This window comes from Hordeum vulgare, chromosome 3H, assembly GCF_904849725.1.
Source record: "Hordeum vulgare subsp. vulgare chromosome 3H, MorexV3_pseudomolecules_assembly, whole genome shotgun sequence".
Lineage (NCBI taxonomy): Eukaryota > Viridiplantae > Streptophyta > Magnoliopsida > Poales > Poaceae > Hordeum > Hordeum vulgare.
Window position 1 is genome coordinate 3979266 of NC_058520.1, and position 14713 is coordinate 3993978.

The window sequence follows — 14713 nt, forward strand, 5'->3', positions numbered from 1 at the left end:
GCTAGGTGATCGATGGTGCAATCATTTAACTCTCACGACCTTAATTGCTCGGAGGGTCACCTGTACCTGATTAGCCGAGAGGTCGCGCTATCGGGTAGAGGTCAAACCGGAGGAGGACGGTGATGGTAACTCGGGCTAGAAGTTCTCTTTGCCGAGTGCACACGATCAGCCCGATTTGCCATCGTCGTCCTCCTCCATCTCGTCCTCATTTCCTATGACGCTCAACAAATTGATGGTGATGTTGAGCATGATGACATCAGATTCTCCATTGGCCGGATAGACAAAGTGCTCAATGTTTCGGACAACGGAGTGTAGATAGTAAGCCCATGGATCAATCTTTCTCATCGCAGGTGTTGTCTCCATCATCGTCCTCCTCCGACTCTTCTTCATTGCCTCTGTCACACCGAATCGATGGTCATGCTGATCATGATGACATAAGTTTCTCCATCAGAAACCCTGATAAATCGTGTAATAAAATACGAGTTGCATGTTGGAAAATCGTGTCATTCGATTTTTTTATATTCAAATCAAACGATATAATTTCTGAGGTGTGGGTCTAGTGCGCTGTTTCATCGTGTGTCAAAGCTGTTGAGCATGAGAAGAAATCTCCCCGATTTTGCTTGTATGTGGAATTGAATAATGCAATTGGTTGACTATCAATTTTCTATTCGCTCCCTTTTTACCAATCAATCGTTTCATGGATTTATTGATCTTAAAATATGTGTGCTAGGTGATTGATGGTGCAATCATGTAATCGTAACAGCCTTAATTGCTCGGAGGGTCACTTGTACCCAATTAGCTGAGAAGTCGCGCCACCCGGTAGAGGTCGAGCGAAAGGACGACGATGATGGTGACTCGGGCCTGAAATTCTCTTTGCCGAGTGCACACTTCAGGCTAGAATTGCCATCGTCGTACTCCTCTGACTCGTCCTCATCACATGTGATGCTCACAAATTTGATGGTGATGCTGAGCTATTGACACCGGTATGTTCATCGGAAACCCCAATAAACCGTCTTATTAAATACGAGTTTTATGTAGAAAAACTGTATCATTTGAATTTTATTCTAGTTCGAATCAAATGGTATAATTTTGGAGTCATAGGTCCAGTGTGTTGTTTTGTCATGTGCCGACACTGCTGAGTAGCGGGAGAAGGAATCTCTCCAGGTGTGGCTGTATGCGGAATTGAATAATTCAATTGGTTGGCTATCAACTTTCTATTTCTTCTCCTATTTTCACCAACCAGCCATTCCGTGGATGTATCATTCCTTAAAATATATGTGCTAGGTGATCGACAGTGCAATCACATAACTGGTGCTGCCTTGTTCCACTTGACCATTGAAAACCCATCTCCTTCCTCCCCTACAAATACATGCATGGCCAGACAAGATAGTACCATTTTCTAGCAAAGAAAGTTGTCTCTTCACCAAGTGACATAAATCTCACCTTATCTCAAGGCAGGCAGAAGTAGCTGAGGATGATCGGTGAAATGGATGCGGACAGTGTTGTAGGATATTTCAGGGGCAAGAGTATCCTCATCACTGGTTCAACTGGCTTCCTAGGAAAAGGTACATATGCGTTCATACATGATCACTACGTTTCTGGTCAGGATGTGCCATGCATGTGTGCTGATCATCTGATAGGCTTATATATTGGTGTTTCTCTTGCATGATTCGTGGGTAGTACTCGTAGAGAAGATACTGAGGGTTCAACCTGATGTGAAGAAGCTCTTCCTTTTGATTCGGGCCCCTGATGCTGAATCCGCAAAGCTTCGGATTCAGACTGAGGTGAAATATTCGTTTTTATTTTTCTCCTAGTTTTTATCTAGTACTCCTACTTTTTATTTTTCCCTTCTAAAAAGAGGTCAGCGCTTACTCCACAGCTAGTAAATTTAATGGAAGTATCCTCCTCTAGCCTATAGGCCGTCTTAGGCTCTGTTTGCATTAAGTTTGGTTTTTGTTCACTCTCTGGTATTTAGTTCAGGGTTAAGCTAAATTCTAGTGAGCACACAAATATCACATTCAATCCAAGCAGAGACATCCACACTTAACCCTGCATCTAGAGTCTGGGATTTCGAATAGAGCCTGCAAGAAATGGAAAGTCTGAAATTCAACCAGTCCCTATCCACTTTCCAAAAAGGAAGGTCGTACAACCGTAGGCATCAAAGAAAAACGTGATGCATAAGCATGTTTTCACTTTGCATTCCTGCACGTGAAAGACCACGTCGGCTAGAGATGCACGTAACCTGTTTCTTACGGTACCTAAAGCTGGTGGGAAGATGGCATCCATGGACACGAACTGGAAATGCAATAGGGAAATAATCAAGAGATATATTTAAAAAATATCATGGAATGGCAGGTTACCAAGGTAAAAAATATTACGAAGGAAATAATATATCAAATCTAGCTGCCCGTATGGTTAATCATGCTAGTCAGCTGTAAATCAAACAAAAACGTATGGTTAATCATGTAAGAAAAAGGCCGTACATTCCATACACATATACATCCATAAATTCATAGCTGTTACTTTATATATACTAGTCGCTGACCCATGCATTTGGACGGGCTGACATATACAGAGGGAGTATAATTTTGTATACATTATCTTTTGTAAATGAAGACTGTGTAGCTATCTCATTCGTTCCTTGATGGAAATATCAGTCCATTGAAAGTTAACGAACTGTAGACATATTGTAAATATCTAGGCAAAAAACGTTTCTGGAAACATGAAAACCATTCTTGTATATATGCACCATGAAAACTATTCGAAATACATGATAGGAACATGTTAGCTCACCAGTTATATTTATAAAAATACAAGTATACGAATTATCACTGTCACATATGTTTACTTTAGTTTCTGTTCAGAAAAGATATATTTCCATCATATGCAATAATTCCATGAGCTATCATTACATAGGAAATAAATTACTTTTTTCATGAATAAGTTTACATTTGATGTTGAAGAACTTATAAATAGGAGACAGAGGGGCAAACAAGAATAGCCATTTGTCTTCGAAATGCATACCCCACAGTCGGGGAGACAAACAAAGATTCAACTACGACATCAAGATACAGGCTAGATTTGTTGATACACTCCACATAGAGTGAATTCATTGGCCCAACTACTATCCGTGGTTGTCGCATGTAGTGAGCAACAATGCCAATGAAGAGAGAACAATGACGATAAATCAGGGAACCTCGATATTTCGGCGGCTAGACCAGGGAGGACCATATATATGGAGTTTTTTTTCGTGTGAAAAGGATGAGATAAATTATAAAAGTTCACCAAAAGTTAAAAGCATCTCAAGCATTATAAATTACATCAAAAATCTAAGACCACCGAATGGCTACTACCGCCAGAACGAGCCACCGACACGTCATTGTCACCGCTCCACTGTCGCATCAAACTTGACTTTGTCGATGACAATCGAAAAGTCTTTTTGCATTCTACTATGGACCAACACCCTAGAGACGCAATCTTCGCCGTTGAACCCTTGCATAGATCTGAAGCACCAGACACCAAATCTCGTCACATGACGAGAAACCCTAACCTTACCATCCAAAGAAGACAATACGAATCTACACCGGAGCTCCGTCGACTACGTTCAGCCAAATGAAATTGAGGAGGATCTAAGCTCGCAAGACAAACTCGAAGTAGGAGTCATCTGCGCGAGCACTGCATCCGTAGGACCTAAAAACACTAACCTAAAGTACTCGAGCGAAGACACCAACATTCTCACCCCACCACTGGCCCACAGCGATGCAAGTAAACCATCGACTCAGAACTCGGTCCAATCTTTTTTTTATCTTAGCTGCAAATCCGCCATCGACTTGCAAATAGGGATGACTTTGACTCGAAACTAGACACACCATTTGACTGATAGCTGGGTCCTACTTTTTTCCCGCCTCATTTGCAAGTCCGCCATTGAATCGCAACTACGTATGTCTTCTTTTGTCCCGTCGACTCACAACTCGGCTTGGACCTTTTTTTATCGTAGTTGCAAGTCAACAACCGACTCGCAATTGGGATCTTTGATCTCTTTTTACCATAGTTGTAAGTCAAGCATCAACTCACAACAAGGCCTGACCCTTTTCTTGTCCCACTTGAAAATCCACCTTTGACATGCAACTGGGCCCTTGATCTTTTTTGTCCCAGTTGGAAAGACAACTGGGCCTGACATTTTTGACTAAATTGCAAGTATACCATCGACTTGCAACTGGACTTAATCCTTTTTTATTTGACATGTAAATCCACCATCGCCTCACTGTTGGGTCGAACCTTTTTTTCCCTCTAGTTAGCAAGTCCACCCTTTGACTCACAACTGGGCTTTTGACTTTTTTCCGCCTCTAAATCACGCACAATTTCTCTGTTCCGGCCATAAACATGCGCACACATTTGGAGCATGTATGATACATCCCCCACATCAGCCACAAGGACGTTACGTGATCCTGATTTGCAACTATGTGGTATACATCTCTCTATACTAGTGCCACTTGTTGCGCAATGTGAGGGGATAAATGTTAAGCATTTTTATTCGACCTAGACCCAAAGTGTTGGCATAGTAATTAATAGTAATCTACTACTAATATTCTTTCCTATTTCTTAGATCATAGGCCGGGAGATCTTTCATGTGCTAAAAGAAACACATGGTGCGCGGTTCAATAATTTTATTGAAGAAAAGATATGTCCTTTGGTGGGAGATATCATTTATGAAAACTTTGGACTAGACAATGCTCAGCTCGGGGAATTATCCAAGGACATAGATATCATCGTCAATGGAGCAGCGACTACAAATTTCTTTGAAAGGTTTGAGGTGTTTTCTGTTGGCAGATTGTTACTCCCTCGAGTTCACAAATAAGTGTCATTTCAAAAGACCTTGAGCCAAAATTTCAAAGTTTTGACCATGGGCATCATCTTAAATATTTAGTTTGGAAACTAAAAAAATCAGGTTTATTGATTTGATTTTTTTGAATATAATTACTGTGTTGGTTACTATACCTATACTCACAGAAATTAGTAGTCAGAGTTACACCGTGATGACTATGTCACTGTCCATAACATTACTTATTTGTGAACTGGAAGGAGTAATATTGTAACAAACATAAACATGCATGGCATTGAAATAACCTTTCCAAATTGTGATGCTACCTTTTCAGATATGATGTGGCTTTCGATGCAAATGTCTTGGGAGTGAAGCACATTTGCGCATTTGCAATGAAATGTTCTAAGCTCAAGATGTTGCTTCATGTTTCAACAGGTATGAAGCCATAATAATATTTTATGAATATGCGTTTGGTGGTATATCAGGACATTCTGAATTTTAACCCACTATGGTATGATTATATGACTTGGACAGCCTACGTAGCTGGTGAACAAGAGGGAATAATACTAGAGAAGCCGATCTTGATGGGTGAGACCCTAAAGGTGGGCACAAATCTAGATATCGAATTCGAGTTAAATTTAATCAAAGAGACCATGCGAGAACTAAAAGATAGTTGTTCCACGGAGAAGGCTGGTAGGAAAACCATGAAGGAGCTTGGCCTCAAGAGGTCAGACGCAAACATAAATATACATTGTGTGTACTCCAATCATTCACTTGGTGGCATTGAAAAGTTGATACTCTTTTAACATGTTTGATCTTATGGACAATTGAACGAAGGGCTCGACACTTTGGGTGGCCAAACACTTATGTCTTCACCAAGGCAATGGGCGAGATGATGATGGGGCTCCTACCAATGGATTTTCCGGTTGTCATCATCCGCCCGAGCATTATAACTAGTACCCTCAAGGAGCCATTGCCAGGATGGATGGAAGGAATCAAGTGACTGAAACACAAAAATATATTCTAATCCTTAACAACAATGTACACGATGGTGTATGATTATTGAACATTTTCGTCTTTTGTAGGACAATCGACTCAGTGGTCATCGGATATGCCAAGCAGAACTTGCCCTTCTTCCTTGTCGACCTAGATTTAATAATGGATGTGGTGAGCTTTGTTCACGAATTAGTAACTAAAATTTGGAATGAAACTTGGTGAAGGTACCAAGTCAGTAACCAACTACAGTGCATGGTTTATATAGATTCCAGGGGATATGGTGGTGAATGCTATGATGGTTGCCATGGTAGCACACTCAGAGGATCGGCAGGTCCAAATCATATACCATGTAACATCGTCGTTGAGGAATCCAGCACCTTACGCCATCCTTTGGAAGTCTCTCTTTCAATACTTTAATGACAATCCCCCATGCACGGGAAGGAATGGTGAGCGTGTTCGGCTGAAGAAGATGCGGTTCTTCAGCTCTGTCACGTGGTTCAAGCTGTACATGGCCATCATGTACATGCTTCCCCTCGAGGTTAGCTTAATTACTGTTTCAACATGACTTTAAAGCACAAGATTAGGGATATATGCGAAGAAAATGAGATTAATGTTATGTTATTTTCTTCTCCTACAATCGATTGGGCAGATGTTTCGCCTAGTTAACATTGCACTTTGTGGTGTTTTCTCACGGGGATACAACGAACTCAACAGAAAATTCAGATTCATGATGCAGTTGAGCGAATTATACGCACCATACACCTTGTTCAAAGGGTGGTAAGATATTCTTAAAAATCTGATCAATATGTCTTTTTTTGCGGGGAATATCAATATGTCCTTCCACTTTTGTGATTACATATACCAGTGATGGCATATCAAAATATAATATTTTACCCTTAAAAATGTTGTTCATTGACTTGATTTTATCAATCTTGTGAAGCTTTGATGACATGAACTTGGATAAACTCAGGATGGCGATGAACAAGGACAATCAAAATAACAATGGGGCCTATTACTTTGATTTTGATCCCAAGTACATTGACTGGGACAACTATTTCTACAGTGTTCACATCCCTGGTGTGCTCAAATATACGCGTAATTGAGTTATGTATTTTACTAGCCAAATTTCCAGAGCAGTTACTAGAAATGGAAATATAATTATTTGTTTATTATGTATTTGTATTGTACTCCATTTGTCACGCAACTCTTCTGAGTATGTTTGCAAATCTACTGCATGTAAACGGTCGCAGTGTTTGCCAGTTCCAGAAAAGAGCGTAGTGTGGGCAGCTCCCAGAGCATGTTCTGGAGTTTATGCTTTAAATTGTAATGGTACTTGATTTGGTTAATACATCTATCCCCTTAATCACAAAAACGAAAGAGCATAGTATATCAGCATGCATCATGCCCACTTTTTCCCTTCGATGAAGGATGTTTTTATTAACTTATAACGCAACATCGAGGGATACAATCATAATGTGTACACACCCGGCCTCTGTCTAACTATGATACACACAACAAACACTAACGCACGCACGCACACACACACAAAGACCACGCGAACAATGAGCAAAGTCATGCATATGAGACCGAATCTATGCTCGCGAATGAAAAAAAGAACTCCCCAAACAATGAAAAACAGTGACAATGGTGACCATCAGCATCAACAATATCATGACAACAAAAGGATTGCGAGAAAAGGTTTTCCAAAAGTGATGCCTCCAAGAACCTAACTTGCGCCATCGCTAGACCCAACTATTAAAGGTCCGGCTGTGAGTTTTCACCCTAAAACCAAGTGTGAGAAAACTCCGATAAATGCCTTCATCAAGGTAACAACGCATGAAATGCCAACATTGCCATGTATAACAAACTATGGTCACACCAAGGATTTTCAGCCCAGGGCTCAAGACCAGGTACTTAATGAAGCACCTCCCAATCAAAGTAATGTGTCCTCCTCCACTTGCCACAGTCCATGTAGCTGCATATGCAGTTATGCACAAGAGTTATTCGTCATGAAGTTTTTGACAGAGAGGAAGGACATCGACACTACCAAAATCCAAAACTCGGGACACTTTTGAGGCGTCACACCGTCCTCTCAAGTGGCAGTCAGTGGTTGATCTGCATTAGACGACAAAAGCACATACCACCACTAGTCATGCTGTCCTCACCCTTGGAAGAAAATCATACGGACGGGAAGGACACAACCGCTACCATGAATCGCCTGTACCGACACAAACGAAGAACCATACCCATACGATGTGAGAAAAATTTGGACCAGTCTAGTCATCGGCCTTCATTGCCCTTGTTGTCAAATTGGAAGGTCAAAGCCCCTCCGCTATCAGCCATCTGGCAGATGCCGCAACCATGGACCAATTGGCAAGCAGTCATCCTTCTCCGACACCACCCAACACTTCAAGCCATATCACCCACGTCTGAGCCCGAGCAAAGGCTTCGACCGTGTAGGTGACGACACTACGTTAGATCGGGGCGGCACGAGCTGACATCCGCCTCATGCTTATGGCAAAGCCATCGGGAAGAAGATCCAAGACCGTTGCCCAAAGAACCATATGCAGCCGCTGCAATTTCCACCTTCACCGCCTCTGGCCCCCACTACAACAATGTCCTCCAACACTACAGGAACGGAGCCCCGCCGCCGCCGTCAGCGAGGCTGTGGTGTAAAAAAATCTGCAATCAAAAACTTGCATAAGTTGAAGATGTTAAACATTTCGTGCCCATTTAGTTGAAGATGTAAAACATTTTGTGCAAGGTGGCAGAGAGGCTGTGGTGTAAAAAATCTGCCGAGAGAAAAATTAAGCGATCCACAAACTAGCTAAGTTTGGGGGAGTTCATGGAGCTCGACACACTCTAATAAACTTGCCATGCCATTTTGGGCAAAAGGAGATCGTTTGTTACATTCTCTTGCAAAGTTTTCTAGCACTTCTGCCAAATTTCGGTGGACAAATCAAAGTTGCAGGGCATGACCTATGCAAAGTTCCACATACTACTATACTAGTACAATACGTTTCATTTAAAAGTTGGACACGGTCTTTAGTTCACAACTTTGAACACTATTTTCTATAGTATGCTAATATGAAATCTGTATATTATTATGTATACTAAAAGCACAATACGAGGTAACAAAGAGAAAATACCGGGAAATTCTTCCCTGTTATACCGGCCTTTGATCTTGTGGATCTTTCAAAATTAAGAAGCCACGTTTGTTCAATCTAGGGAACCTCCTCATGAGAAAAAGGTTTCATGCTCTACCTCCATCAGGGCTACCGTGCGACCGTGCTGCATATAGCCACCATCTTCTCTCTTTGTCGCACAGCCGCCATATATATCCTCCTCCCTTTGCCCTCGTCCCTTCTTTGAACCACGTCACTAGCTAGTTACTGAGATAGGAATCAGTTGTGTACTTGCACGTATTCGCTTTATTTTCGGTTAAGAATTTTAAGATTCTCCGTATTTATTATTTCTTGCCTTATCTATTTAAAAATATGAGTGCACTTTTCGTAAAATACAGTAATGTTATTCATGTAACTGTTAAAAAATTGTTCATATATATTTTGAAATTGCACACACATATTGGAAACAATTCATTAATTAAAACAGTGATATGTATTCAAAACAGTAAATATAAATAAAAACTGTTCACTTTAAATTTTTTCTGCTGGCTGCCACAGGAGTTAGTAACGACCATGTGCGGATCAGTGCGGTAATTCGGTAGATAACCTGCAAGAATTGGATATCACGAGTTCTGTTAAAAACCAAATCATTTCTGCTATTCCATAAAGCCCAAAGAAGAGCACATGCTCCGACACGAATAGATTTAGCCAATTGAACATCAATTCCCTGTAACCACGTTCCAAATAACGAGTTCAAGTCAACAGGAGGAGCGATGTTAAAAGCAATGTGAATTTTTTTTACCTCGATATATCAATAAAATGAAATGTTCTTTATTAAAAAAAGTGCAATAAACATTGTTTCTAGCAAAAAACATCGTCTAATTGAAATAATGATATGTATTTTGAAACGGTTCAACAAAATAAAATGTTTGCATACTTACGTTCTTGTAGTTTTAAAAGTGTTTACTTGTTTAAAAAATAAGTACATGTAATTTTAAAAAGTCGTCAAGAATTTTGAAAAAATCACGTAATTATCAGAAGTGTTCACACATTAACAAAATAATAATTTAAGAAGGTTTTTAGTTAAATTATAAAATTTCTTATGTAAAATTTGAAAAGTATTCACCAATTCGAAATAATATTTGTGTAATTCGAAAAGTATTGTTCAACCAGTCGTAAGAAAATTCCTTGTAATTAATGTTTTTTATTTTGACAGTTTTAATAATTTTTTCATATAATAAAAGGGTGTTGAATCAGTTTTTAAATGTTTCAACAATTTTAAATTAGGTTCATATTTTGGAAACTATTGGTGTAATATGAAATAAATATCGCAGAATTCAGGAAGTGCACCTGTATGTGTACAAACTATTTATAGTTTCTAAGAAAATACAAATAATAAAGACATGAATAAACATAAAATAAAGACAGAAGTAAAGAAAAATATAAAAATATAGAATTGCAAAACGGAATAATTAAATAATTTTTTAAAAATAAAATCTGTAAAAATACAAGTGAAAACAAGATGAAAACATGTACTCGATAAACTCAACATTAAATTTTCGAAAAACTTTGAGTCACACAGAAACAAAAGCACGCAATAGCACTCTCACGCCTTAGGCAATACACAGAATTTTTGCGCCCTTTTTCTTAGCTTTATTTTCACCGTTTGGGTCTGGTTTTTTCCTTGTGGTTTTTTTGTATGGTTTTCACTATTTGAGTCACGTTTTCCTAGGATTTTTGGTTTATTTTATTTTCTGTTTTCTTCTGTTTTTTTTCTTATATTTCTTTTCAGTCCTTCTTTTTTTTCATTTAATTTATTTATTTGGCTATCACTTGGTTTTTTGGTTTTCTTTGTTCTTTGTTTTTTACTCTTTTTCTCTTTTTTCAACACGTGCCACATTTTTTTCATAAATATTGTAAAATTTTTGTACACGTCATAAACGTATTTATACATATTAAACATTTTTAAAATAAATGATTACTACTTTTTTTAATATTTGTTTTAGTATCTACTTTTTTCATACACATTAATGAACATTGTTTTCAACATGTTTATTATTTTTCTAAATACATGTTTTTGATGTCTACATTTCACAAACACATTTATAGAAATGAAGAACATTTCTTATACATGCTTAGCATTTTACAAATTAATGATTAACCTTTTAATTATAACGTTATTATATACAGTTTATTGCACACTACAAGCATTGCACTGCTAAACTTTATAAACTACTCTAAAAAGAACATAAATATTATATGCCCCTCAATGCGTCAACAACATTTCTTCACTGGTTTTCCTTTCCTTTGTTTTCGTTTTTTGAAAAACTGAATTTTTTTATCAGTTTTAATAAAAAATCATAAAAAAAATTAATTGTTTTGAAGATAAAAAAAGTTCGTACTTTATCAAAATGTTAGAAAAATTTGAAAACCACAAGTTTCAAAAAATGTTTATGTTTATTCAATAAAAAGTTCAAATGTAGCTTATGCTTTCATTTATATTTTTGGAAATTTGAAAAGAATTCAAATGTTAGAAAAAGTATGCACATTTTGTACAAAAATGTTCACAAGTATGAAAAAATATTCTTATTTAGTAGAGTTGTCCATAGAAAACAATTCTGTCGTTTTATTTAAATGTTGAGATTTGAAAAATTCTTCAAAATTTTCTGAAATCTTCTTAATTTTTTGAAAAAGGTTTTACAACAAACTTCTGTGTTCTTAATATGAAAACCATGTAAGCACTCGGGGTACCAAATTGGACCGGTTCCACTATCATTGAGATGATGGAACATCAACGATAAAATCATATGGCGCAATAAAATAGAGAACAGATCTGAAAATATATTTGAATTGATGATATTATCACGAGTGACGAAGCTGAAAATGTAAAAAAGCTTATAAATAAATTAGAATTAGAATTAACCTTCAATTTCATGATGTTGCGGAGGGTTTTTTTAGCTAGGCAAACAACCCCTTTCGATTGCAAAGAACGGAAATACAAGAGTTCCAGAAACATTTAGGAAAGGGAAATAGGAAAGTAGGTTCAAGTATTGCAAGAGGGTCCATGGAACATTCACTCGCCGTCGAACCGAATGTTGTGGCACCACTCTGGCAACACACAGTTACCACCATAGTACCTATTACAGATACCAAACAAAACAGAGGGGTAGACATACATCTATCATAGTCTCCGAACACAAAACGAAGCTAGAAAGGGGACATAGGCAGCACCACCACACTGAAGTCTTAGTCACTCCCTTGTGATCGGTTGCCTAGCCGCCTCGCACATCTTCATCAACTGCACAGTGTTCGTTCTCACCATCTCAGCGCCAGAGCGTAGTTCCTCCGCATCGTCTCCCTGCTGTAGACCTGCCCAATATAATATAAATTAGCACATTGAAAACACAAGCTCGAATGGGGTTTTGATCAATTTGTTTTCAAAAGTAGCACGGTTATGTGCCAACCAGATAGCCTAACAAGCAGCCGCGAGGCCCACCGTGTAATACTTTCCTCCTGCAGGTAGGAAAGTGCTACACTAGGAAAAATATTGCCAGTAAGAATTGGGGCAGTAATCAGTCCCCAAGGTAAGCCCCACATACCTCCACACAATCTTAGCAACAGGGCAGTTGAAGAAAAGATGTTGTGAGATTTCCATTTCGCAACAGAAGGGACATCTAGGGTTCCCAAGCAATTTCTTTCCCTCCATCACATGCCTAGTCAACACAGCATCCTGCGATAATTGCCACATGAATATTTTGATTTTCAGAGGTAATTTTGCTTTCCATATCCACTTATAGCGGCAGGCATGGAGTGGCTTCTCCAGCCACTTATACATGGATTTCGTAGAGAACTTGCCATCATTGGTCAGTCCCCACGTCACTCTATCAATATTCTGGGTCAAGGCAACCCCAGAAATGATGCTATGCATCTCACTCCATTGAGCCGCAAGCTCCAGATTTAGCCTTCTTCTAAAAAAGGAGTTATCATCAATTGAGCATATATTCTCCACATTGCACTCAGGTTTATTGCAAATATCAAACAACAATGGGAATTGCTCCCTGAAAGGAGGCATCCCATTGATTGAATCCTGCCACACTCTGGCAATATTCCCAGATTCAATATTACTTTCCTCCCCATCAAATAATATTCCTTAACTTTCAAAATCTCTTTCCACCTTGGTGAATCAGATTATCTGGGCTCAACAGTAGCCACAAATTTATTTCTAAGGTACCTAGCTTTGATAACATCTTGCCAGATTCCTTTATGTGTCTCTAATTTCCACCACCATTTAACCATTAAACTGATATTCTGTTTACGAAAGCCTTTAACCCCTAAACCTCCTTTATCTTTGGATCTACAAATCCTGCTCCACTTGAACAAATAATATCTCCTTTTCTTATTGCGACCTTGCCAGAAAAACCTCCGTCGATGCTTATCTAGTTTTTCAATGAATGTTGTATTCATGAGCAACATAGACATAAGATAGATGAAGATCTGAGTAATAACAAAGTCAAGGAGTGTGAGCCTGCCTCCCATGAAGGCAACATTACCTATCCACGCCTTGAACCATTTCATATATCTTTCCACTATAAATAACCAATAAGAATTTTTCAGTGTAGTATAACTGACAGGCATACCAAGATATTTGATTGGAAAGTTACCAATATCACAGTTGAAAAGCTCAGCATAAGATTTCACCACATTATCATCACCCCCAACAGTGAAAATTTCACTTTTCTGAAAATTAACTTTAAGACCCGACATCATCTCAAAGATACAAAGCAGCAACTTCACGTTAACTGCCTTGTCCACATCGTGTTCAATGCAGATGACTGTGTCATCTGCATATTGCAGAACTGTAATCCCATCAGGAATGAGATCCGAAGCTAGCCCCACTAGCAGCTTGTTTTTCTGAGCATTTTTAATCATCTTAGCGAGGCACTCGGGAGCTAAATTGAATAAGAATGGAGAATGGGGGTCTCCTTGTCGCACCCCTTTTGACACTTTGAAATTTGGAATGCCATAAGATGAGATGCTTCAATAAAACCTGGTGTGGCTGGATCTTTAAGCAGTTGGTTCTTTCCAACCGATCGCAATAGACGACGTGCACGTCCATGTGTGGGCATGTGCAGAATATTAGCAGTTGGCGGGAGTGCATGCATGCATGCATGCATGAGGCGTGTGCAACAGTTTAGACAACATCTGTTTATAGTAGTTGTCCATGTGATCTGTAGAAGCACTCTAGTGTGTAGACACTTCCTACGATAGCAACGTATGTTTATCTGTTTGTAGGAACTGACAGTTGGGCGAAAATTAGATGAAACTGCTATAAGTGTTGCTTGTTCGCTAGCGTGGATGTCTACTTCTGCGCCAGTACTAAGCAGCTAGCGTGCTCATGATGGTTGTTCAGATTTCTCTAGCATATACCCCCTCCGTTTTTAAATATAAAGCATTTTAGATATTTCATTATAGACTACGTGCAGAACAAAATAAATGAATCTGCAATCTAAAATATATCTATACACATCACTATATATTTCATAGTAAAATCTCTAAAAAGTCTTAAATTTAAAAACGAAGAAGTAGTCCTCTTGCATGGTAACAACTACTCCCTCCGTTCCTAAATATAAGTCTTTTAAGACATTTCACTAATAATCTACATACAAAGCAATATAAATGAATTTACACTCTAAAATACGTCCATATACATCTGTATGTGGTCCTCTTGTGGAATCTCTAAAAAGACTTATATTTAGGAACGAGAGTAGAA

The 14713-nt window shown here is 38.6% G+C and overlaps 1 protein-coding gene across 2 annotated transcripts; it reads left to right on the forward strand.

The window, feature by feature from the left end:
* The first annotated feature begins 1315 nt into the window (after positions 1–1315).
* Positions 1316–7059, forward strand: LOC123442393 (fatty acyl-CoA reductase 1-like). Of its 2 annotated transcripts, none has more exons than XM_045118425.1 (10): positions 1316–1565; positions 1681–1784; positions 4607–4806; positions 5157–5257; positions 5357–5549; positions 5660–5821; positions 5908–5989; positions 6084–6356; positions 6468–6595; positions 6759–7059. In XM_045118425.1, exons 1-10 carry the CDS (start codon positions 1475–1477, stop codon positions 6919–6921), a joined length of 1497 nt encoding a protein of 498 aa, XP_044974360.1. In that variant the 5' UTR covers positions 1316–1474; the 3' UTR covers positions 6922–7059. The 2 variants fall into 2 exon arrangements, with proteins under 2 accessions (XP_044974360.1, XP_044974359.1); XM_045118424.1 differs by having other exon boundaries at positions 1359–1565; positions 1690–1784.
* Positions 7060–14713: the final 7654 nt, after the last annotated feature.